The sequence below is a fragment of the Solanum verrucosum genome, unplaced genomic scaffold (assembly GCF_900185275.1).
Source record: "Solanum verrucosum unplaced genomic scaffold, falcon-dt-bn FXZP01000214.1, whole genome shotgun sequence".
Taxonomy (NCBI): Eukaryota; Viridiplantae; Streptophyta; class Magnoliopsida; order Solanales; family Solanaceae; genus Solanum; species Solanum verrucosum.
This window is the reverse complement of record NW_026020059.1, coordinates 2828583-2856000: the sequence shown is the minus strand read 5'-3', so window position 1 is coordinate 2856000 and position 27418 is coordinate 2828583. Positions and strand designations below refer to the sequence as shown.

The following is a 27418-nucleotide window of genomic DNA, read 5'->3' as shown; positions in this document are numbered from 1 at the left end:
TTCTCTGAGGAAAATATTCCTACCAAATTCGTCCTTGCTAGATGAATACCGAAATTGGTCGAATTCTGCAAAAAGGAAATTGATAAATTTATTGCAAAAGGTTTAATAAAAACCTTCCAAGTCACCCTGGTCTTGTATGCATTTTATGTTAATAACGCAGCAGAAAAAGAACAAGGTGTTTCCAGGTTAGTAATTAATTATAAACCTTTAAATAAATTTTAAAATGGATTAGGTATCCTATTCCAAACAAAGGGATTTTATTATCAAGATTATATGATGCTAATATATTTTCAAAATTTGATTTAAAAATCTAGATATTGGCAAATCCAAATATTTAAAGACCATTCTTATAGAACGGCATTTAATGTTCCGTTTTGACAATACGAATGGAATGTAATGCCCTTTGGTTTAAAAAAATACTCCCTCGGAATTTCAAAAGATTATGAATGATATTTTTAATCCTTATTTGGATTTCATCATAGTTTATATTGATGATATTTTGGTATACTCAAAGATTCTTGAAATGCATAATAAGCATCTAGACATTTTTGTGGAAATAGAGTCCAATAATTCTTGGCCGTATAATGATTTAGTCATGGGATCCTTCTTCTTTAATTTATCCCAGAAATTATTATAATAAATCCGATATAAGCATGGAATTTTGTTCTTCAGTAAAACCTACTTCCGGGGTCCATTTATGGATCCATGGAATCAAGAATTCTATAAAGAAATAAATTTGTTCAATTTGTTCTATATAACAAACATGATCTGAGTGGTATAAATCATTAAGGTCTGGTGAAACCTTAACCCAGTTTTTGTATAACTTTAAAAAGGGATCAGGTAAAATCTTTACCGGTCGGTCCGTGGTATGACCACCAGTTTCAAGAACCAGTTAGGAATTGGGTCAAACAAATATCTTTGCACACACCTTGATAAACCAAGTATGTTTATGGCTTTTCATTGTTATAATAAAGGACTTTGCTGAAAGCGTTAATATAATCCCAATTAAGTGAAATTGGTAGGATTTTATTGAGGCCCCGATCTGCCTTTCTTTCATCGAGGATATACCCCAATCTTCAATTGATATAATCTGCTTTATGATCATTTTGGAGAAGTTATAAACGTTCTCGCTGGTGTTATAACCTGAGACGTGCTGAAATTCAACACTACCTGTATTCGTTAAAATGATCTCGTAATACGAGCGGGTTTTGTATGACTCTCCTGGGAAGTATAATCCGTTAAGTAAATATCACTGGAATATCTTCCAGGGTTCTTTTTTCTCTGTATCTCAGAGTTTTCAATAAGAAATATCATTTCTTTCTTTACTACCCTTTCATAGGATCTAATTTCATCAACCTCTCCTTTCGCCACCGATGCAAAAGTATCACTTTGCTTTTTGAGATAAATATGCTCTCAATTGGGCGTATAATGGATTATTTTCTGGAATATCATCCAGATGTATCGAAGAAGTAGCTTCTTTTGAAAAGCTTGTTAGTTTTATCAAGCTCATTCCTCCCTTTTGTATAATTGGAGAGCTGGATGAGGATCCGTATGACGATCCTGATGTTTTTGAGGAGGATGATCTTCCCCTTCCGCGAGTATAACTGCCCCTTCCTCTAGCCTTGGTTACCCAAGGGAGGATCCATCCTGCAAACATAGCATTTAGTTTTAATCATCTAAAAGGTCATAAACTTCAGAACAATAAAATCTTTCATAAAGTTCTTGTTCAATCATGTAATTAGCGATGGTATCCATCACCATTCCGTCTATAATTCTCCATAAAATACGTTCATGTAAATCTCTATTAAGAGGAACTGCCTTCAAAATTGTAACCAAAGTAATACCAGTAAAGTAGTCAAGAAAACCCATTTTTTAAGAAGAAAGATTTTCTCTAGATAAGAAGTCTGGGAGAGAATTATCACTTCCCTTTTTATAATGAATTTCGAAATCAAAAGGGGCTAATTGTGCCTGCTACCTAGCAAATATTATTTTTTGATACATCATGTTTAAAATCTTTATCAAACATATATTTGACTGATTGAGCATTTGTTTTTATCACAAATTTTTTATTGTAAAGATCATCCTAAAATTTTAAAACACATTTAACGATAGTTAACATTTCATGAGCTATCGTTGCATATTTTTTCTGAGCATCGCTCCATTTTTCTGAATGAAACTAAATAAGATATTCATTTTTATCATGCGGGTTAATCTGTTTTTAATATTCCTCCATAACCCATATTGGACGCATCTGTCTCAATGATCTTTGGCCAAGCAAGATTAGCAAGGGTTAAACAGGACAAAGATTTAACTCTTTCTTTAATAGTCTTTACAAGATCTGTGAAACTATTAGTCCAAGGCTTCTTATGATCTTTTTTAGCCTATTGTGTAGCAGAGCTAAATCTCGAGACAAATTTTTGTAGAAGGGGGGAAATGTAATTTAAATTTCCTAGAAACCGCTGCAATTGCGTCCTATTGTAATAATATCAGGAAATTTTGATGCGAATTCAATATATCGCTGAATAGGAGTCATTTTTCCTTGACAAATCAAATGACCCAAAAATCTAAATTCTGTTTGAAAAAGACTCATTTTAGGTTTAGATATAACCAAACCATTTTGAATAACTATTTTCTTAAAAATATCTAGATACTTAATATGCATTTCAAGAGTCTTTGAGTATACCAAAATATCATCAATATAAACTATGATGAAATCAAATAAGGATTAAAAATATCATTCATAATCTTTTGAAATTTCGAGGGAGCATTTTTTAAACCAAAGGGCATTACATTCCATTCGTATTGTTCAAACATAACATTAAATGTCATTCTATAGAATGGCCTTCAAATATTTGGATTAGCCAATATCTAGATTTTAAATCAAATTTTGAAAAGATATTAGCATCATATAATCTTGATAATAAATCCCTTTTGTTTGGAATAGGATACCTTATCCATTTTTAAAATTTATTTAAAGGTTTATAATTAATTACTAACCTGGAAGCACCTCGTTCTTTTTCTGCTGCATTATTAACATAAAATGCAATACAAGACCAGGGTGACTTGGAAGGTTTTATTAAACCCTTTTGCAATAAATTATCAATTTCCTTTTTGCAGAATTCGACCAATTCGGTATTCATCTGCAAGGACGAGATTTGGTAAAATATTTTCCTCAGAGAAATTATCTTCATATGGAAGAGTTACAATATGCTTTTTCCGATTCCAAAAAGAACTAGGATGATCAGCACAAATATCAATGGCCATTTTTTCAGAAATGAGTTTAATTTTTTCCTGTATTTTAGTAGATTTCAAAGTATCGAATATATTCATACTACATATCTCAAGTTGTAAATAATCGACATGCTTTTGTTTCATTTCAATTAAAGCATTAAATCTCGAGAAATAGGTTCAGTGATAAAATTATAACTAATATCTTGATTTTTATAAGTAGCAGAAAATCCTTTAGCGTTTATATTAGTAAAAGGATAAATTGCATTTATAAATGGAGTTCCAAGAATAATGGGAGGATATAACTGATTTTTTACCAAGAAAAAGAAGTGGGGAAAACAAACTTTATTCTGGCAAATACGAGTATTAGATAATTTATACTTTATATCTAAAGCATGACCAGATGCATATTTAACCATATGGGTTGTTTTTTCAAAATATTTAGTAGGTACTAAACCTTCTTGAATGTAACTCACATCAGCGTGACTATCAATCATAGCAATGTTAGTTATAGAAAAAGTATTATCAATTAATATAGTACATTTAACATACCATTTATGAGCTGTAACAATTTGCATCATTCCTAAAAATATATTTTGTTTCGGATCAATATTCAAAGTGTTGGCAAGAGTATTTTCTTCAGCAGTAGATTCATCAACCTTATTTTTTCCTTTGCTATTAGCAGACTCAATCTGAGTAAGACGGTGATCATAAATAATATGATTTTTTTTAAGAAATTTAATTTCTTCCTTCAAATGTTCAATTTCTCTTTTTAAATCATCAAAAGAGGTATCACGAATAATCATGGTTTGTTTAGAAAGAGTCTATTATGAACTTCAGACAAGGATTAAGGAGCAGAATAATTAAACTCATCTTTAACCTTTTTATCACTAGGAATACTAGTTGAAGAGCTAGTTTTACTAGCAGCCAATTGAATGATTTTTTCACGAAGAGTATTATCGGTAACTTCTTTTAGAAGTTCTATCACATTGTCTGCAGTGATAGTGAACATATTCATGTCTTCGAACTGAGATTGCAGCTTGTAAAATTCATCATGTTCGCAGTGACAAATATCACCATGACATTTGCAAGCATCATTCGAATCTTGATGAACCTTAGAAGGCTCAGGTTGCTCATCCTCTGTTGCATAACTTACTTCAGAATCATCATAATCTGATTCGGAACCTGAAGTATATAGAAAACTATAAATCTTCTCTTGAATATCATCATCAATTTCTAGAGTCTTAAGCTTTTCCAGCTTACAATTTGGAGCTATATGCCCAAATTTTCCATATTTATAACACTTAATCTTATCAAGATTTCGCCTGAACCTATTACTGGTAAATCTATGAGATTTACGATGAGCCTTACGCTCATCTCTTTCTTCCCTAGTCCTTCTTCTAGATCTTCTTTTTTATGATTAGATCTATGAGATTCTAATTTAGAAGTTTCTCGGTTGGTGCTTTTTGAAGCATCCGGTAAATCGAATTGAGTACAAAAATCTCCTAATTGAGACTTTTCTCTAAGTTTATCCATCTAAAGCTGTCTTGAGAGTTTTAACTCATCGCACAAATTTATGCCTTCTTGCGTACAAGCACCAATAAGCTTTCCATAAGTAAAATCACTATAGGGAATAATTCCTTGTGAATTTCTAAGAGTCTTTTTTACTCTTTCTGCAAATAAAGAAGGTAAGCCATCAATAAATTTGGTTTTCCAGAATTCTAAACCATTTTCGGGAAGTTCCATTACCCGACTTAAATAAGTGTCTTTATACCATCTAAACTCACCTAAATGTCTACATCTAAGACCATTTAGTAGAGATCTAATTGTTTCATATTGATTGGTAAATCTACCACTAAAATGTTCAAGAATAGTCAAAATAAGTGTATACACAGCGTCTTCTCTATTTTGAACAAGGGCAAAGCCTAAATTATCAACTCTTTCATTTACTGCCTTAGCATTAATTACTGTTGCTCTCACATCAGAGGGCATATAATATCCCACCATCCTCTTAGTTGACCGATAAATCCTGCAATAATCATCTTGCAAATGGTCTTGTCAGTGTTACTAACACTTTTGCAGATAGTAGCATACATAAGCATCCTATGAACCATAATCGTCAACTGCCTATCAGTTAGCCCATCGAGATTCCAATCATAAATCTCACTTCCACTATAAGAAGTGTTAGTTTGATTCCAATCTCTTTCCTCTATTAAAACATCTTGAGGAGTAGACATGGGATAGTAATATGTTTGCATGCTAGATTTCCTAGCATAAGCAGTATTACCACTATATTTCTTTGGATACCCATGAAGTTTATTAACTTCCATTTCCATTTGAGTTTTGAAATCAAAAGTGGCTTCCATCTCATCTGCAAAATCTTCAGCGAGACTAATCGGTTTCGCACTTGCACCAAATTGAGAAAAGTTTTTATCAAGAAGATTTTCAAGGTCATGCAAAGCTCTAAGAATAAAATCCTGAATCTCAGGAGGCCTTTGAATATGAACATCAGACTGTTTTGACGAAGAAGCCTGTTTCGAAACTTGTTTCACAGATTTTATCTTATTATCAATTTGAACAATCAGATTAGACAGGCTATCTAATTTTTTGTCTAGAGAACAAATATGTTCACCAATAACTTTAACATATAGACCCAAATAATTATTTTGAAAAATAAGATGATTAATTTCATTTATACTTACTGCGACGACTTCATTATCAATAAAGTTATGAAAAGCAGTAAAAGTAATACCAGTATTATTTGGTAAAATAAACGGAGCTTGAGGAGGATAAATGGATTGAATAATATTACCTGATTCATCTTTGTAAGATTGTTCAAGAACGTTGATGAATAAAGACAAATAAGTGGTTATAAACCAAGGCACAAAGAACATAATATGATTATGTAATGCACAAGTTTCATAAAACTCTTGAGAAATATTATTTAAATCTTCTTTACTATAAGTGTCAAAAAACCAAGTTTTAAATCGGTTCCATTTTTCATTTAAAAATTCGTTTTGAATATATTTTCTTGCCAGTGAACCTGGACTAAAATCAATTTGATGTTCACTCATCATTAAGTATCATTAAGATTAAAATCCATCTCGGATACAGAAGGAATATCCTTATCAGAAACATCGGATGATTTATCATTCGTTTGAACAATGTTTAATCGAGGATCAATTTTAATTTTTTATTTTTCTGTAGATATAACTGTTGATAAAGTATGTAATGAAGCAGCGCGATTTCTAGCTGGACCATAACAAGGTTCTATAGGAGAAATATGTTGAATAGCCAGTCTTCTATCAGAAGCAAAAGAATGTCTACTATAAGGAACACTTTTTTCATCAAATTGTATACAAATTTTTCCATCGGAATTTTGACTAATATGAGAATATTCAGAATTGGTGACAGCATCTGTCAGTTGTTCAGGGGTATAACAGAATCTAGAGTCCAAGTTGTAGGAAAATTAATTTCTTCCCATTTTATAGGTCTTCTAGTAGTGACCTTAGATTTGGCAAAATTAGTTTCTACCAAAATAGTTTGATCAGATGTATCATATAACTTACATCTAGGATTTAAAGTAGCAAGTAATTTAAAATAGATTCTATAAGACAAGCAGATTAATTCAGAACCAGCTGCATAGTTATAACCATGCGTTTTAACATTCAAAGTTAAAGCATCTAAGATATTAGAATCAGTCAAAGACGAACCCATCAAAGATTGTCGAAAATTTAATCTTATCCGAGATGGATTTTAATCTTAATGATACTTAATGATGAGTGAACATCAAATTGATTTTAGTCCAGGTTCACTGGCAAGAAAATATATTCAAAACGAATTTTTAAATGAAAAATGGAACCGGTTTAAAACTTGGTTTTTTGACACTTATAGTAAAGAAGATTTAAATAATATTTCTCAAGAGTTTTATGAAACTTGTGCATTACATAATCATATTATGTTCTTTGTGCCTTGGTTTATAACCATTTATTTGCCTTTATTCATCAACGTTCTTGAACGATCTTACAAAGATGAATTAGGTAATATTATTCAATCCATCTATCCTCCTCAAGCTCCGTTTATTTTACCAAATAATACTGGTATTACTTTTACTGCTTTTCATAAATTTATTAATAATGAAGTCGCCGCAGTAAGTATAAATGAAATTAATCGTCTTATTTCTCAAAATAATTATTTGGGTCTATATGTTAAAGTTATTGGTGAACATATTTGTTCTCTAGACAAAAAATTAGATAGCCTGTCTAATCTGATTGTTTAAATTGATAATAAGCTAAAATATGTGAAACAAGTTTCGGAACAGGTTTCTTCGTCAAAACAGCCTGATGTTCATATTCAAAGGCCTCCTGAGATTCAAGATTTTATTCTTAGAGCTTTGCACGACCTTGAAAATCTTCTTGATAAAAAGTTTTCTCAGTTTGGTGCAAGTGCGAAACTGATAAGTCTCGCTGAAGATTTTGCAGATGAGATGAAAGCCACTTTTGATTTCAAAACTCAAATGGAAATGGAAGTTAATAAACTTCATGGATATCCAAAGAAGAATAGTGGTAATACTGCTTATGCTAGAAAACCTAGCATGCAAACATATTACTATCCCATGCCTACTCCTCAAGATGTTTTAATAGAGGAAAGAGATTGGAATCAAACTAACACTTCGTCTAGTGGAAGTGAGATTTATGAATGGAATCTCGATGGGCTAACTGATAGGCAGTTGACGATTATGGTTCATAGGATGCTTATGTATGCTACTATCTGCAAAAATGTTAGTAACACTGACAAGACCATTTGCAAGATAATTATTGCAGGATTTACCGGTCAACTAAGAGGATGGTGGGATAATTATATGCCCTCTGATGCAAGAGCAGCAGTAATTAATGCTAAGGCAGTAAATGAAGGAGATGATAATTTAGGTTTTGCCCTTGTTCAAAATAGAGAAGACGTTGTGTATACACTTATTTTGACTATTCTTGAACATTTTAGTGGTAGATTTACCAATCAATATGAAACCATTAGATCTCTACTAAATGGTCTTAGATGTAGACATTTAGGTGAGTTTAGATGGTATAAAGACACTTATTTAAGTCGAGTAATGGAACTTCCCGAAAATGGTTTAGAATTCTGGAAAACCAAATTTATTGATGGCTTACCTTCTTTATTTGCAGAAAGAGTAAAAAAGACTCTTAGAAATCCACAAGGAATTATTCCCTGTAGTGATTTTACTTATGGAAAGCTTATTGGGGCTTGTACGCAAGAAGACATAAATTTGTGCAATGAGTTAAAACTCTCAAGTCAGCTTAAGATGGATAAGCTTAGAGAAAAATCTCAATTAGAAGATTTTTGTACTCAATTCGGTTTACCGAATGCTTCAAAAAGCACCAACCGAGAAACTTCTAAATTAGAATCTCATAGATCTCATCATAAGAAAAGAAGATCTAGAAGAAGGACTAGAGAAGAAAGAGATGAGCGTAGGGCTCATCGTAAATCTCATAGATTTACCAGGAATAGGTCCAGGCGAAATCTTGATAATATTAAGTGTTATAAATATGGAAAATTTGGGCATATAGCTCCAAATTGTAAGCTGGAAAAGCTTAAGACTCTAGAACTTGATGATGATATTCAAGAGAAGATTTATAGTTTTCTATATACTTTTGGTTCCGAATTAGATTATGATGATTCTGAAGCAAGTTATGCAACAGAGGATGAGCAACCTGAGCCTTCTAAGGTTCATCAAGATTCGAATGATGCTTGCAAATGTCATGGTGATATTTGTCACTGCGAACATGATGAATTTTACAAGCTGCAATCTCAGTTCGAAGACATGAATATGTTCACTATCACTGCAGACAATGTGATAGAACTTCTAAAAGAAGTTACCGATAATACTCTTCGTGAAAAGATCATTCAATTGGCTGCTAGTAAAACTAGCTCTTCAACTAGTATTCCTAGTGATAAAAAGGTTAAAGATGAGTTTAATTATTCTGCTCCTTACTCCTTGTCTGAAATGATCACCTTTCATCCCTGATATGATAGTAGTATGCCTGGCCAAAGCTTCCAGGGTCTCATCCCAAGATGAGAGGTTCTTTTTCGCTTTTAGTCTTGATGGGAAAGTAGGATCTTCTTTCTATATTGATAAATAGAAGTAGCCCAATCTGCGGGAAGTCATCTACGCACAGCTGCGACAATTCCTGTAAAGACGAGGGCTTAGAGAGTCGGGGTTGGTCGTGTCCAGTCATTAGACTGGAAGCTTGAATGTCCTAACTAAGAAGGTAAGCCAGCTATCCCAACCATTGACATAGGAGAGAAGGCTTCGAGTTCGACTGATTTGTTCATAATACACTCTCTTCTAAACCAACCATGATTATTCGTGATACCTCTTTTGATGATTTAAAAGGAGAAATTGAACATTTGAAGGAAGAAATTAAATTTCTTATAAAAATCATATTATTTATGATCACCGTCTTACTCAGATTGAGTCTGCTAATAGCAAAGGAAAAAATAAGGTTGACGAATCTACTGCTGAAGAAAATACTCTTGCCAACACTTTGAATATTGATCCTAAACAAAATATGTTTTTAGGAATGATGCAAATTATTACAGCTCATAAATGGTATGTTAAATGTACTATATTAATTGATAATACTTTTTCTATAACTAACATTGCTATGATTGATAGTGGCGTTGATGTGAGTTGCATTCAAGAAGGTTTAGTACCTACTAAATATTTTGAAAAAACAACTCATATGGTTAAATCTGCATCTGGTCATGCTTTAGATATAAAGTATAAATTATATAATACTCGTATTTGTCAGAATAAAGTTTGTATTCCCCACTTCTTTTTCTTGGTAAAAAATCAGTTATATCCTCCCATTATTCTTGGAACTCCGTTTATAAATGCAATTTATCCTTTTACTAATATAAACACTAAAGGATTTTCTGCTACTTATAAAAATCAAGATATTAGTTATAATTTTATCACTGAACTTATTTCTCGAGATATTAATGCTTTAATTGAAATGAAACAAAAGCATGTCGATTATTTACAATTTGAGATAAATATGCTCTCACCTCTTCATTTCATTAGCTTACCACTTAACTTAACCACATTGCAAACTACCCTCTTTTATTATATATATTGATAGATATAGATTTCCTATGTAACATCAAAAATTGATATGAAATTTTAGGGTTAATATCTTAAAAGGTCATTGAACTATGAGAATGTATCTAGCAAAGTCTTTAAACTTTGTTTTATATCAATAAAATCACTTAACTTAAGATAAGAAATTTATCTACAAAAATCATTCAACTACATTTAATATTAAAATCAATTTAATACAAAAAATAAAATAAAAATTAGGTCATATAAACATGAATGCCATAAATAATATTTTTTTTTAAAAAAAAAAAACCGTTTTATGCTGTTTATCAATGATTGAGTTCTTTGTTTCCAATAACAAATGAAAATAATTAAAATTTGGGTGTAAAATCCATATTCATAAGAGACTCGTTGTCACATTACAACCTGCTAGCAACATTGCTAAATTAAGATCCGCTGTCAAGGAATTGAAAAGAAAAACTATATGTTATTACTCATTAATTGTTTTGGGTTATGCACTATATTACTCATTTATTTATATTATTATAATTAATATATTTGTATATGGAGACTGGAGTATCTAATCAAAGTAATCAATACATAATTACTTCAGTCAAAAATAATATTTTACGAACAGTGACACAAAATGTAGAAAACGAATATTGAAGCTACGTGGGTATAATGTGGGTTTATGTGGAGCGGGTTGAAAAATATAAAATTTTAATTTGTGAAATTCATATTTACATGACATATAAAATAAATTTATTTGTTATATTAAATTTATTTTAATGATAAAAAAATTTAAAAAGCAGAATGTGTTTTTTTGAAATTTTATTTATTTGTGGGGATTTTACCAGACATATAAAATAATTTATTATATCTTATTGAATTTATTTTAGGGAAAAGGGTCAAATATGCCCCTAAACTATTTGAAAAGGTCTAGATATACTCCCGTTTAAAGTTTGGTTCACTCATGCCCTCGTTGTCCAACTTTTCGTCTAGATATGCCCTTATGGGCGTTAAATGCCAAATGGAATTGGCACGTCATTTTTATATTACTACGTGACATTTATATTAAAGGGAAAAGGGTCAAATATACCCCTAAACTAATCGAAAAGGTCTAGATATACTCCTTTTAAGTAAACTACCCGACCCGTTTTTCACAATTTTTTTAAAATTTTTATTTTTTTGGGTAAATCCCGAAAATGAGTAATTGACTAATAAAAAATATGAAAAAAATATATAAAATTAACGCCAAAAATTCGCAAATAAATATAGTAACCTTAAATTCAACAATTTCAACAATTTTTTTTAAATTTTATTTTTTTCGATAAATCACAAAAATGAGTGATTGATTAATAAAAAATATGAAAAATATAGCCTAAAAATTCAGCATAAAGTTTAGATGAAAAGTTGGACGGCGAGGGCATGAGTGAGCCAAACTTTAAACGGGGTATATCTAGACCTTTTCGAATAGTTTAGGGGCATATTTGTCCATTTTCCCTTTATTTAATGAAAAATATTGTTGAGTGATTTTTGAATATAAAAACTTTAAATTGAGTGATTTTATTGATATAAAATAAAATTTAATAACTTTACAAGATAAATTCTCTTAGTTCAATGACCTTTTAAGATATTAGCTCGAAATTTTATATTACACGCTCTATATCTTGAGATTTATTTCACGTGGGAATTGGAAAGAGAGATCAAGCCAAAAATAAATACAGTTCATCTTTTTGTGCTGTAGTAGTTGAGTTCAAGTACCATTAAAAAAAGGGCCAAATGAATGTGAATGACACGTAAACATTTGGCTGGTCACGTTAGTTACATTATTAAAAGACGTATCCATTTTTTTCTCTGTAAAAACAAATTTTCGATAATAACGACACGTCAGTTCCTAGTCGCCATCTCTATTCTTCTAAATTAGAAAAAAAGTTGAACCAATTCAATCAACTACTTACTTATATTGGATATACATTATGATAAATACACTTGATTTCTTGTTCTGATCACCATTACAACTTTCATACTCCACATTATAGAGTTCACGTTTAAAGAGAGGTCAAAAAAAAAAAGATTTAGTACAATCACTTGACAAGTCAGGTAAAAAGTTTTTTATTTTGCTTGTTAGTAGAAATGGTGAAATGGGGCATTTAGTAAAATTAAGAGTGATCATATTGGTTATTTTAATTAATTCTATGTGATCCTGCGAAAAATGTATTCTCATTTGATTTCTAGTTAGGTTTTTGCTCTGAGAGTACTGAAATAGCTTAAAGGAGATTAAGTTGGAATTTTGTTTTGTGATTATTTGAAAATCAGTTGGTGTTAATGTCTTCATTGTGCAGTTTTAACTTATCGAGGACATGGTCTAGATTAGGTTAGTAGGTTACCAAGTAGTACAGCGTTGTCTAGCTATTTTGTAGTTTTTTGTCGTTCGATTTTTGTTACTATGTGGTGTTTCTTGCACTTTGATTATGTCATATTATTTTGTTGTAGTTATTGTTCAACATGAGTCATTATGCTTTCACAAACTATTAGAAACAACCTCTCTACCTTTGAGGTAGGGGTAAGGTCTGCGTTCCCCAGACTCCACTGTGTGGGACTACACTGTGTATGTTGTTGTTGCTAACGTCTTCATTGTATCTTTGTTTTGTCTCCAAGAATAATTTGCCAAAATTTGATCAAGAACTACTTGGCCTTTGATAATGTTTGGAAATGGAGTGGTTGGTATCCTCTCAGAGGCGACCAACAAGTGGGAAAGACGGGCTCCCCTGACTCCTTCACACTGTGCTAGACTGCTGCATGGTGGCAGGGGTAAGACTGGAGTGTCACGTATCATTGTGCAGCCATCTACGAAGCGTGTTCATCATGATGCACTCTATGAAGATGTTGGATGTGAGATATCGGAGGACTTGTCCCAATGTGGTCTCATCTTGGGTATCAAACAACCCAAGGTGCTAATTTTTTTTCAAAAAAATGAAAATTTTGGTTGACTTCTTGAGTTTTCCTTCTTGAGGTTATGATTGTTTAACTTGAATTGCAGTTGGAGATGATTCTTCCTAATAGGGCCTATGCCTTCTTCTCCCATACTCACAAGGCACAAAAGGAAAATATGCCCTTGTTGGATAAGGTATGTAGCTCTAATTCTAGTCAGCAATATTTACTGAACAAGCGTGGTAATTTTTTTTCTCGAAGATTAACATTTTTGATGGTTATTTAGATCTTAGCTGAAAGGGCATCTCTGTTCGACTATGAGCTTATAGTTGAAGACACTGGAAAGAGGTTACTTGCATTTGGAAAATTTGCTGGTAGAGCTGGAATGATTGACTTTCTACGTGGATTAGGACTGTGTAAGCATTTTATTTGTAACTTGAAGATGATTTATTGAATTTCATGTATAGTTTCTTGTTGGATTTTGTATGAACATAGACCCTGCTGTTTATCTTCGTTGCGGACTCCAGTTATGTATGTGCTTTTCTTCTTCTTTAGTACCTTTTGTCTTTTTACTAATACTTAAAGATGTGCATATCAGGGTATCTCAATCATGGCTACTCAACACCTTTTCTCTCACTCGGCTCATCTTACATGTACTCTTCATTGGCTGCGGCTAAGGCTGCAGTGATTTCTATTGGCGAAGAGATAGCAACTATGGGACTTCCATCGGGAATCTGTCCTCTTGTATTTGTTTTCACTGGTTCTGGAAATGGTACTGTGGACCGTAACTTAGGCTCACTAATTTCAGTTTATTGACATGTCTAGTTCAACTTCTATTCAAGATATATTCTATCCACTTATTTCCTTGATCTACTCATTTCACAATGTGTTCCATAAAACTTCTCATTGTGTGTCTTTTGGATAAATCTTGATATCCTTTGTAGTGTCTCGTGGTGCACAAGAAATTTTTAAGCTTCTTCCTCATACATTTGTGGATCCAAGAAAACTTCCAGAGCTACATGAGATGGTAAGATTGGGCATACTTATTTAAGACAATGTAATCGATATATTGCTTCACTTGATTGAGTTTTTTCTCTTTCATTTTCCCACTTTATTTCACATGAGTCTGGCCGAGTTGATCTTTTGGTGGACTGTACCAGTCCCCACCTGGCCCGTTGCCACTCTTAATTTCTGTTCACTTGGAGAAACTGTTTCACTAGCAGTTCTAGAGCTTGTAAATTCTATCTAGTGTAACATTCGAGATTTTGTTCTTCTAACCAATTTTGGATCAACAAGATACTTAAATGCCTATGATCTCTAAGATTCTTCATGTCACGTGTCAAATCTTCACTTCATGTACTTCAAATGGTTGAGTTAGAAAAATTCATAGCTTTGTGTTACAGAAATCTGTTTTTCATGTGTAGGCCAGAGATCTTACTCAATCGAAGCAGCCATCAAAGCGAATCTTTCAAGTGTATGGTTGTGTAGCCACCTGCCAAGACATGGTGGAACATTTAAATCCTTCAAAATCTTTCAATAAGGTACATACTTTTAGTGTTTAAGTATGATTGCCTTCTTTATAGTTTCAATTTTTCTAAAATTAATAGCATGTGTACTCTTTCTTGCATAGGTGGGTAATGAAATTTTTAGAAAAATAGAGTTGTGAAGATGTGGCTAAAATCTGCTTGAATAATAAAATTTATCTTCATTATATTCTTTTGAGGAAAAAGCTGGTTAAATATCCCTAATAGCCTAAGTGATGGGTATTTCTCTGTCTGTTGGAACCTTAAAAAAGTGTCCGTTCTCAATATCTTGAATAAAGATGTCAGGGAGTCTTTCCTTCTTTAGATTTGGTAGTTTTATGGTCTTTGTAGTTCTAAATATGGGAAAGGACAAGATCAAAATTTTAAGTTTGTGCACATTGTTGTTGGTACCTTTATATTTAACATCATTGAAAATGAAAGCATCCATGATCTTTGCCTGTCATGATGTTACCTTATGCATTACGCTAACAATAGACTTGTCATTCATTCAGGCTGATTACTATGCACATCCAGAGCAATACAAACCTGCTTTCCATGAGAAAATAGCCCCTTATGCATCTGTCATAGGTCAGTGATGATCAGGCATTTCATGTTCATTTTTTAGGAAATCTAATTCAGTATCCAGTTTTACGTATTTCCTGCTTGCTCTGACTACATTCGATACATCATGAGCATGCATTTGTTTTCATGAGTGAATCAAAGCTTTCAATGCTTGATTGTAAGCCTCATCACCTAGAACTTTGTATTATATGGAAACCTAGTATTTTCTTCATCTTTTATGAGTTCCGTAATAGTGTTACTAAACGAAAATTTTCATTTATAAAAATTACGATTTTGACATTCTTATGCAAGTAATTGCATCACCAATCATTTAGCAGTTTTGCCATTTTCTTTTATTTTGACATTCTTATGTAATTGAACCTTGTTCACCAATTCTACTGTACCAATTACAAGAAGTCTTTCAAGTTTTTCTTTTTATAGTGTTTTCAAGCAATTTTGTGAAAATGCGTGTTTGGTAATCCACCCTGCTTCTTCCAGTAAATTGTATGTACTGGGAGAGAAGGTTTCCGAGGTTGTTGACTACTAAGCAGATTCAAGACCTTATGAAAAATGGATGCCCACTTGTTGGAATCTGTGACATAACTTGTGACGTGGGAGGCTCGATCAAGTTCATCAACCAAACCACATCAATAGACTCACCTTTCTTCAGGTACTTTTAGTTTGTTATGAAGATTCTATAGTATCTGTCAGTATGTTTCCTACTTCCATTTCGAATATACCTTACATACTGCTCCTCGCTTTACTTGGAAATATTTCTTTTACTCAGCATTTTATGTTCATTTCCAATTTAATTTACAATGATGCATCTAAATAATTCTTTCCTGGTCATTACAATTTGTTAAACATGGATCCTAGGTATGAACCTTTCAACGATTCGTATCATTATGACCTAGAAGGTAAAGGTGTGATGTGTTCAGCTGTTGATATTCTTCCCACTGAGTTTGCGAAAGAGGTAATCTCAACATCAAGTGCTACCAACTACAGTTATTAATTTGTCTTTATATCTATGAGTTAATGATATCTGTACCTATGCTATTCTTTGATGAAATAGGCATCCCAACATTTCGGAGACATTTTGTCCCACTTTACTGTAAGCTTAGCTTCCTTTAGAAATCTTGAAGAGTTACCTGCACACTTGAAGAGAGCTTGCATAGCCCATTATGGAGGTCTTACTCAGTTGTATGAATACATACCTCGAATGCGGAAATCTGATCTAGAGTAAGTCGTTCATCCTAACTTTATTCTTTTTTATTGTGCTTTTTATCTCCACCCTTTTAGAAACCATTGGATAATTCCTTTTGTATCTATGATAGATAACTATGTCTCTTATGTTACCACCATCCATTCCCAACTTGTTTATCCTTGTACAAATGAAATTATATTGAACTTTTTATGTGCTTTTCAATATGCTTTGATGTCCATAAGTTTTGTAAAGCATGTAACATACCCGTTGAAATAGTATGTCTGGAGCCAATATGAAGTAGCTTGTATTTTCTAATATGAAGTAATGATGTTCTGTTATCCTTTGATTGGCAGTGACCCTTCAATAGTTCTTTCAAATTCCAATGGAAACGGGAGGAAATACACCGTATTGGTAAATTCCAATGTGTTCTTTATTTTATTATTGTTATTAATTGACATATGGATATGCAATTCCGTATTAGTTATTAATCTGATACGGAAATGGGTTTGAAGAAGACTAAGAAAAAGGTGTGATCTCAAAACAGGCAACCGCTGTCTAAAACTTGTTTTTCATGTAGTAAGTTAGCCTGTTGGCCCAACTTCCAGAATTTGCTTATTTTGAAAAGTATTTTTTTTGGCGAAATGGAGTTTTTGAGGAAGAACTTTCAGATAGTTGCAATCTGTGTTTGACCAAATCATTTAAGAAGTGCTTTTGTAAGTATAATATAGAAGTGTTGGTGTTTTTTAAAAATGGGCAGCACAAAAAGATTGAAAATGTCTCTCAATGGATTGAAATGGCTTTCAATAATTTTATTAAGCATTGAGGGGCTTTAAATAGCCAACAAAAATACATAATCTGCATAATTTGAAATTTAAACAACCTAAAATATCTCAACAACATAAACAAACTAACTAAAATTCAAAATTCAAATTTATTTCAAACTAAATAACTTATTTTGCTAAAAGTTACTTTAGTAACTAAAAGCAAACTTCAACACTCCTCCTTTGCTTTAGTTACTGCAATTGAAAAAAATGCTCCTCCTCAATTTTTGCTTTGGTAGTTGATGCTGGATTTTTTTCATTGTTTTTGAACTTGCAAAATTTCTTCTTTTTTCTTTTTCTTCTTTTGATTTTGTTCTTCAAAAACACATGTGATAACATTGTCTTGTGTAGAAGTTTTTTTGAAAGTGCTTTAATCTGAACTTTTTTATGATTTACAGAGAGAGGTTGCAAGGGTTTTTCTTCTATCACAACATCACATATCACATAGATTTCAAAATATGATTTTATTCTCACAGACCAAATTTGATAGTTTTTGTCTGTGAAAATTTTTGGGGCATTCAAAGTGAGACTACTGCTTGCCATTATTTTTGTTTAAAAATTGGTTTAGAAATGCCTGTGCGTTGAAAAAAGCACGGGTTGAAAAGGTAGCCCTTATGGGTTAAAATGGGTAGCCCTGATGAGTTAAAAAGGTAGCACTTACGGGTTAAAAATGTATGGTAGTTCTTTGAAAGATTTCACATATCAATGAAGCTCTTGATACCACTGTTGATGTTTTTTAAAAATGGGGCAACACAAAAAGATTGAAAATGTCTCTCAATGGATTGAAATGGCTTTCAATAGCTTTCAATAATTTTATTAAGCATTGAGGGGCATTAAATAGCCAACAAAAATACATAATTTGCATAATTTGAAATTTAAACAACCTAAAATATCTCAACAACGTAAACAAATTAACTAATATTCAAAATTCAAATTTATTTCAAACTAAATAACTTATTTTGCTAAAAGTTACTGCAATAACTAAAAGCAAACTTCAACAAGAAGCAATTTTTTCAAAAGTGCTTTTGAGCCTCAAATGATGAAAAAGACATGTAAAGATTCACTTTACAATTGGTATAATTAAATAGATAAGTGAACTGAAATACTTATTATGGAAGACCTTAATTAAGTTTTAATTTTATTTAGTTTTAAAATTTTAAAAATTAATTACAAAATAGAGAGGAGTATATTTATGAGACTTTGGTCCTAGATGTATTGTCAATAGAGGTGTCAAATGGGCGGGTTGGGCTGAATTTGGGCGGATCAAATTGGGTTGAGTTAATAAATGGGCGAATCATTGACCCGCTCAAAAGCTACTTGGGTTGAAATGGGTTGGGCTAAAATATGGGTCATAACCCAACTCGCTCAATTCTTTCCAAGGTTTAATTGCTTTATTTTGTTCTTTTATTAACCTTTAGTACCTAATAAAATTATATTTTCCTTTATTATAACTATGTATAACATATGAAATAAGAAAAATGTCTTTTTTATTTTGACAAGATTTCTCATGAGTCAATTTGGGATACACATCAACCCAATTCTTACTGGGTTAGGCTTAAACGGGTTGAGCTTATAAATGGGTGGGTTTTGACCCGCTTAAACTTGAACGGGTTGGGTGGATTGGATATGTTGAGATTGATTTTGACATATACCTAATTGTCCACATTGGATGATGTTAGATTCTATCTATATTTTAATAGGGGTATTCTTATTCTGATTTACTTCTTTAATTAGTAACTGCAACTAGTTGTTTCTACTCACTGCTGAGTTAAGAATGAAATATATAATTTTCTTACTTCTTTGATGATTTTATTTTCTTATGCTTGTACTCCATCATCTGAAATTGACAGGTATCTCTAAGTGGTCATTTGTTTGATAAATTTCTCATAAACGAGGCGTTGGATATTATTGAAGCGGCAGGTGGCTCCTTCCACTTGGTGAAGTGCCAAGTTGGTCAAATCACAAGTGATTCGTCATACTCAGAATTGGAGGTTTTATTTCTAACCTAGTTTTACCTTCAAAGAAAAGGAATGTTTATTAAACATATAAATGCAATTGTTTTATTAGAAGAATATTTAGATCAAAGAGAGTCAAAATGAAAAATCATTGCCTACTATGAGAAAATTTGTGGAATCTACAAACTTATTTGAAAGTGTTTGTCCATGTTTTATATTTTCGAAACTTGTAAAATTTATCTTCCTCAAATCATCTTTGAAAATTCGGAAGCAACCTGTCTATCTCCACGAGGTAGTGGTAAGGTGTGCATACATACTACCCTTCCCACACCCCACTTGAGCAATTTCGCTGGGTATGTTGTTGTTGTTTTTGTATCCAAGAGAGCTATTCACTGAAAAACAACCCTGCAATCATACACCACTAAAAAAGGTGGGGCAGCTATTCTATTTCACTACATATGCTGGAGGGATATGCATATTCTTGCATCATGCTCTAGCCAAATGCACCAAACACGAATAAGAAACAGACATTACATAGTCTTCAAGATGTTAGCATTCCAAAACCCCCAAAACATAATGGTTGTCACTATACTTCTCTCACGAACATGTCATATTCCCATCATTTTAGCAGTGCTGCAGTTTCACTTCCTAGTGCTATGCCCTTTTATCGTACTTTTATCTTCATGCTAAAGTTGTTCTATTTGTTGGAGAAGTGTTCTCACAAGTGAATACAATTAAGCTACATAAATACTTCTCTTTGATCATAAAAATTGTGTGAACTTCTCGTAATTTTCATGATTCTGTTACCTACTGGCGTGTTTTGCTTTTCATAGACTGAAATATTTTAACGGAATAGAGCTTCTTAGCTTTGGCATAAGAGAGTTCAATCTTCTGATGTCTCATCTCTTTTTTCGAGATAGTCTGAAAGAAAGAAAGCAATGAATTTCTCCTGAGAATTACACGGGCCTTTCTATAGACTATCAAGGTACCCAAAAACAAAGACGAAAAACACCAATTACTTTCTGGTGTCACTTTAAAACTTTCAGGTTCCTGTTGATAAATCCTAAAGCTACAGTTCGCACTGTATTTCTCGATTTTTCAGTGTCAAAATAAAACTTCAAGTTGTGATTTTCATGCTATTCTTGGTTAAGGTGGAAATTAAGGTGTTTGTTTTTTGTGGTTTCTTCAGTCATGAATATTTACCTCTACGTGATGCAAAACTTGATGATTCTTACTTCCCTTTTGCTTTCATTATTTGGGACAGGTTGGAGCTGAAGATAAATCCGTTTTAGATAAAATAGTTGATTCTTTAACTTCCCTGGCTAATTCAAGCAACTCTTTGGGATCTCAAGACAAGGAAAACAACATATCTTTGAAGGTTGGGGAATTCCAAGAAACAATCATGGATGAGAAGTATGACTCAAAGAAGGTCTTAATTTTAGGTGCTGGTCGGGTTTGCAGACCAGCTGCAGAACTTTTAGCATCAATTGGTAGCATGACATCTAGGCAATTGCCTAAATCATCTGTAACTGCTGATTTTGAAGAGCAAAATTGTGTCCAAGTGATTGTTGGTTCTTTGTACTTGAAGGATGCGGAGGAGGTATGCATGTATATCAATTTTCATGTGACTTCATTGATCACTCTTATTTGAAAAGGAACTTCGTGATTTCATTTATGTACATTGGAAGTTTGATGGTGTCTTTTCACTAACAAAACTTCATATAAATCTGCGTCTTCATTGTCCTAATATTATATTTTTGAAAGGATTGTGTAAGATTTATTTCTTCTTATGTTCTCGTCTTTTTTCTACCTCATATTATTCACGTCTTCTTTGATTCTCCTCTCCAGATTCTTTGTTTATCAGTTTTGCTTCTGCAGTTAATGTTTTTTCCTGTCCCTGTGTCCATGACTATGGTTTTTCTGTTCTTTTCTTGTTTGATTTGGATACTGTTACAGCACAAAGTGACAATTTGTATTTACTGTTTATTTTGTTATCAATTATCTATTGTATTGTCCATTTACTGCACATCTTGATTATAGACAATATAATTTCATCTACTATTTGCATGTTATGGTTTGAGCTTTATGTTTTCGCTTATAGACCTCTATGTTTTTCTTTTTCCGTTAGTAATCATGTTTCAGTAGTACAGGTTACTAAAGGTATTCCAAATGCAAAAGCAATTCAGCTTGACATTACGAGTCATGAGTCTCTTTCTAGCTGGATCGCACAGGTATTGTCTTTTGATTGCGTATTGTGGTGAAGTATTCTTCTTTTTTGAAAAAAATGGCCTTTGAGACAATAAGGGGTAGTAGCAAGAATATTTTATGTTTTTTGAAGCCTTCCCTAATACTTAACATAGTGTTAGGTCTCTTTGAATTTATGTATGTTGTAAATAAGTGGCTCTGTCTCATGCTGTCATTTTTGTCATCGAGCAGGTTGATGTTGTCATCAGCTTACTGCCTCCTAGTTGCCATGGTGTTATAGCAAAGGCATGCATTGAGGTATTTGCTTTCCCATCTTTTCCTTTCTTTCTTATGGGTATCATCTCCTTGTAAATACAGATTCCTATCGTCTATGCATAATAAAAGAGGGCCCCGATGAGTGGTAAAGCTAGAAGTGTTGACTGCCTCTTGAACAGTTTGATTTCTAGTATAGATTAAGTACATCAGTTCTTGAAATTTCATTAGAGGTCTACGGGTTCAATCCCTTTGAATATGCCTGAGGATGGTGAGCAACAATGTATTAGACCTTTCAGGCTTGAGCCAGATAAAAACAACTCCCCTAGATTAATGGACTGAAACAAATGAATCTTGAATAATTTTATGATTCATAATTCAATCAAATGGACCGTACCATGGGCGAAGAAATCAGTCTTTACAACTTCTTCTGAGGAAAAATCTCAACATTTATAACCTAAAATATCTATCGAACTCTCATGAACTCCTGATTTACTCCTACTAAAGTGCAACTTGAATTCTCCTGATGCAGCTGAAGAAACATCTTGTCACGGCTAGCTACGTTGATGATTCTATGTTAAAGCTAGACCAAGACGCAAAATCTGCTGGAATTACTATTCTTGGTGAAATGGGTTTGGACCCAGGAATCGGTAACCTTCACCTGAGAAAATTAAATGTTCTACAGTTCCTTTATTTTTGTGTGTGTATCTGATAAAGTTGTCCTCAGTTAAATGTTCTCCTGCATATAAGTAGCTTGAATAAGACCGTCAATGAATTTGTTGGAAACTTCTTCATGGTATGATATTTCCTCTGAATGTGATTGTGCATAACCTATGGTAATGGATACAAATAGTACTGCATTTCCAAGTTCGAGAAAATAAAAATAGTCCCTTATATTGAGGTAGGTGCAAATTAGTGCCATACAATACTCCTGAATAGTTATGATCCCTTAAGTTGGCCAATAATGAGCACATCTTTTGGTCTTCATCAAATATTTGACTCGTCTCTGGTTGTTAGATTTTACGGAAACTAAACAAAGAAAGATTAACCAAGAAATACAGGAAAGTCCCATCAAACTCCAGAAACTACAACACCAAAAATTCTCATATACAAGGTGTATGCTATAATTTGGAAAGTCTTACACAAAAATATCCAATGATCTATACCAAGGGGCAGATTGTACAGTGTTGGTGAGAAAAATATACATAATATTGCAATTATTAAGAAGTATGCAAATCATAATTCGGTACCCCTTTCCCTCTCTAGTAACACTTTCCATTTCGGAATTGTAGCTAGTTATTTGAGGCAACAATAACTAAGATAAGCACCAATTACCAGACTGTAAAATTCCAAATTCATTTTAAATAATTAAACTGGAACAAAAGTGTGGTTTTCTTCTTTTTTCACATCTGAAAGAAGTCAAATTACAACTCTAACCTAATACTCTGAATTAATTGTCTCACTTTCACTTCATTTAAAACTATGTCAATTGAATTAAATTTAGTTGAAGCGGTAAAAAGTAGTTGTAACTGGAGATGTAAAATATATTAACAAGTCTTGAGATTATCAATCAATGAAATAACATGAGTTAGGAAGGGAATGCTCAGATGTATAATAGAAAATTGCTGAATTACAAGTGCCTGATGAGAAATAAAATTGCTGCTGTAAATTTGTGTTATTAGTCTAAATTTTTCTTGGGAAGACAAGTATGATTTTACCAATCATAGGCTAACTAGTGGCATATATTTTATTGTAGATCATATGATGGCAATGAAAATGATCGACCAAGCCCATGCAGCAAAGGGAAAGATCAGGTCTTTTGTTTCTTACTGTGGTGGTCTTCCCTCTCCAGCTGCTGCTAACAATCCATTAGCTTATAAGTTCAGGTATGCCTACTATTTCAATTGAATGTTGATTCAATAAGGTTGCCTTTTCAATATTGAGAAGCTCAGTTGTGTTAGCTACTTGATAAGACATATTTGCAAAAAACTGTCGGGTATTTCTTCTGCTTTCTTCATTGGCACTTATTGCAAATGAAAAACACATTAACTGGCCTCTCCAAATTTCCTCAACATTGCCATTTTCCTTGGCGATTAAACCGTCAACTAAATTTTGAACTAGAGAGTAACTTCTCTTTTTTCCAACATAAGACCGCATACACATAAAGCGGATAATTATTTATGTTCACTCACTTGATTTATTATCCACTTTAACCTACTGAATGTGATTTATTATCCACTTTAACCTACTGAATGTAATATATTCACATGGATGTTTACCGCATTCCATTTTGTGGTAGTTAGTTTTTTATCTTACTTTTTTGGTTATAGTGAAGTAGACATAATCTCTCTGTTATCATTTACTTGTTAGTATTCTCCCTACTCTATTGATTTCACATCTCAATCATTCTACTCATAATTAATATTGTTATGTTGAAACAATATCTAGTTGGAGTCCAGCCGGAGCTATACGAGCTGGGTGGAATCCAGCAGCCTACAGATATCAAGGGGAAATTATCCATGTCGAAGGTGAGTTGTTTAGCATAAGAACTGTTTTGATTTCTATCCCATGAAGAAGTATATTGTACTTAAAAGTCTAAAACAACTTCAGAATCTACTTCTACTTGCCTTTGTATATCTTTAGACAATCTTAAAGAGTTTACGCCCTCATTATATGTTTTTGGTCTCTCACAGCCAAAATTAATAGCTTCATCTCCCATGAATAATCCACACTAGCTTTCCAAAATTCCAACTGTCATCTCGTAAGCTATCTCCACCATTCATGGACCGTTGGCATGGGTGGTGGTTGTCATATATGTGCTTTTGCTTTACTAACAATATATTAAATGCAGGTCAGAAGCTTTATGATTCAGCTGCAAAGCTTCGTCTTCCTGATTTTCCAGCCTTTGCATTAGAGTGTCTCCCAAATCGCAACTCCTTAGTGTATGGAGACTTGTATGGCATATCAGAAGAAGCATCGACCATCTTCCGAGGAACACTACGCTATGAAGGCAAGTTACATTTACTGGGCTTCATACGAAGCTCTTGGTTAAAGAGACTCGAGTTCTGACCAATGGCTCAAATGAGAAGGGGAATAATGGCAATAGAAAGAGGGCTTTTAAATATTTCTTACATCCATATAATGCATTAAAAGGGGAAAAATAGAATGTTCAAAAGAAGTTGAAACACCAGCCTTCTCAAATAATCTGCTTTATGGTTTTGGCAAGTCACCTATTCTTATGAATTGTGTCACTACCTCGTCTAAAAGCTTTTATTTATTTAGGTCTGTAAGACACCACTCACATGGGAGCAACTACTTCTTTTGTTTAGTCAAGCATGTGGAATATATTTGTAAATGACAACCTTGTGGGATGGTTTTATTTATTTATTTTCAGTCCTTAAAAAGATTGAACTTTGAATACAACTTAAGTGTGTAATTCTTTAGGATTGTGGGAGTAATAGACTTGATCGTTTTCATATAATCAGATTTTTGGTTGACATCTTAAGAATCGATATTTTCCACAGGTTTTAGTCAAATAATGGGGACACTTGTGAAGATAGGATTCTTCAGTACAGAATCTACTCTGATTCTTAAGGATGGGATCAGACCCACACACAGCGCGTTTTTGCTTGGACTTCTTGGGATCGATGGAAAGATTTTGCCTGAATCAGTAATTGATGAAAAATACATCACAGATAGGATATTAGCTCTTGGGCTTTGCACAGACAAGGACACAGCAGTCAATACAGCAAAAACAATAATGTAAGTTGAAACGACTATTTTAGGTCAATCAGTTCTACTTGAAGCATTGAACAAGTATGTTCTTTAAAGCGAATATATTGGTATAAAATGTGAAGTATTGTTTGTTATTCGTAAAAAACATGTTTTGGTTGAATGATAAGGAGTTTACTTAATATCCAAATAGCTTTCTGGGATTTCAAGAGCCTACAGAAATACCATCATCCTGCAGATCTCCATTTGAAGTAACATGTTTGCGCATGGAAGAGAAATTAGCATACTCCAAAACAGAGCAGGTAGTTCTCATAATCACTTTTTATGTCAATTTATTACATGCCGGATTACCACTAATATCACTTGTGTCAGGATATGGTGCTTTTACACCATGAAGTGGTAGTAGATTACCCAGACAACCATGCTGAAACTCATAGATCGACACTCTTGGCAATGGGAAGGACGGAGAACGGGAAAGCCACCATGGCCATGGCTCTTACAGTAGGGATTCCAGCAGCCACCGGAGCTCTGGTATTCTTCTATTTAATAATTGCATAATGATCACGAGTATCTCTTGTTATGGATGAATCCATAGTTCACTCGCTTTTGCCAATTGCAGCTATTACTTGCAAACAAGATTAAAGCAAATGGTGTATTAAGGCCTATTAATCCAGAAGTCTATGAGCCAGGTAGTTCAGCACACTTGGTTTTTAATTTTTGTCTAGGGAGAAAAAATATGTGCCAATAATGCATTGCTTGCATAGAAATGAATAATTCATGTTCACGCATCACTAAGGGGAGCCTTGGCGTGACTAGTAAAGTTCTTGGCATTTGAACATGAGGTTACTGGTTCGAGCTATGGAAACACCCTCTTGCAGAAATGCAAGGTAAGGCTCCATACAATAGACCCTCGTGGTCCGACCTCTCCCCAGATCCTGCACATAGTGGGAGCTTAGTGCACCGAGCTACCCTTTTTTCAAGCAAACAAATGAACTCTACGTGTGCTTAAGTTTGAATGTTGTGCCCTATTTTTATCATTTATAAGCTCTGGTTGTGATTGTAAAAACTGTTAAGTGACATAATATTTCATTTTTTGTAAATTTACAGCACTGGATATTTTGGAAGCATATGGTTTCAAGTTGCTGGAGAAGATTGAATAATCAATAATGACATTTAATTTGTACAAGTTGGTTCTGGTATTTACCAATTTGATATCAAAAGCTCTTTTTTCTAAAGGGCTTCATATTAGTGTAAAAGAGTTCTGATTAAACAAAATAAAGTTGTATATTATATAAGAACTAGGTAAAGTGTCCGTGCTTTGCACAGGTGAATTTCTTTAATTAGGTTTCTCATGATCATAGGCTAATATTCTCGTTTTCGAGTGAGTACACTGATTTGTCAATAATATATTATTCCTTTCTCTCTATTTATCTTTTCCTATAGATGTTTAAACATTTAATTCATCATTTGTGAGTTATTCCCTTTTATGCAAGGTCTATACATAATCTAAGTGTTGTGCATCTTATTTTTTTGTTGTTTCGTTGACAAAGTTAATTGAAATACAAAAACATATATCCTTTAGTTTGACAAAAAAACAATAAATTGAATGGGATATTTTCAAAAAGAGCATGAAAATGAAAAGCCAAAGGAGAATTATATTTGACTTTCCTTTCTATTTCTTAAGAAACTACATGAAAGTTGTTATATTATGACTCAAAATAAATAGAGTTAATGGTCAAAAACACATGTGAATTAATGTTCTTTTTTCTATCTGAAATAGCACCATTTATATATTAAATCAACTCTAAGTTGTTCCATTTTACTATATGGTTAGTGTACACATTTACAATAGGTATGTAAGGAAGGAGAGAACAATTAAAGAAAATAGC

At 32.9% G+C, this 27418-nt stretch overlaps 1 protein-coding gene across 2 annotated transcripts in view; it reads left to right on the top strand.

Annotated features, from left to right (window-relative positions):
* LOC125823287 (alpha-aminoadipic semialdehyde synthase-like) overlaps nt 1–26955 on the top strand; it is a 120526-nt gene extending 93571 nt beyond the window's left edge. Inside the window, exons 1-24 of one of the 2 annotated variants that reach the window (XM_049502677.1) lie at nt 12966–13296; nt 13386–13472; nt 13563–13692; nt 13875–14048; nt 14221–14303; nt 14701–14817; nt 15312–15387; nt 15859–16030; nt 16237–16333; nt 16433–16599; nt 16918–16975; nt 19236–19376; nt 20605–20940; nt 21491–21571; nt 21777–21842; nt 22330–22447; nt 23554–23683; nt 24246–24325; nt 24649–24807; nt 25322–25559; nt 25723–25831; nt 25902–26060; nt 26149–26218; nt 26637–26955. In XM_049502677.1, coding sequence (XP_049358634.1) covers nt 13048–13296; nt 13386–13472; nt 13563–13692; nt 13875–14048; nt 14221–14303; nt 14701–14817; nt 15312–15387; nt 15859–16030; nt 16237–16333; nt 16433–16599; nt 16918–16975; nt 19236–19376; nt 20605–20940; nt 21491–21571; nt 21777–21842; nt 22330–22447; nt 23554–23683; nt 24246–24325; nt 24649–24807; nt 25322–25559; nt 25723–25831; nt 25902–26060; nt 26149–26218; nt 26637–26689 — 3150 coding nt within the window. In that variant the 5' untranslated portion in view covers nt 12966–13047 and the 3' untranslated portion in view covers nt 26690–26955. Of the gene's footprint in view, nt 1–12965; nt 13297–13385; nt 13473–13562; nt 13693–13874; nt 14049–14220; nt 14304–14700; nt 14818–15311; nt 15388–15858; nt 16031–16236; nt 16334–16432; nt 16600–16917; nt 16976–19235; nt 19377–20604; nt 20941–21490; nt 21572–21776; nt 21843–22329; nt 22448–23553; nt 23684–24245; nt 24326–24648; nt 24808–25321; nt 25560–25722; nt 25832–25901; nt 26061–26148; nt 26219–26636 lie in introns of those variants that run through there. The other variant, XM_049502678.1, reaches the window with a different exon arrangement.
* Nucleotides 26956–27418: the final 463 nt, after the last annotated feature.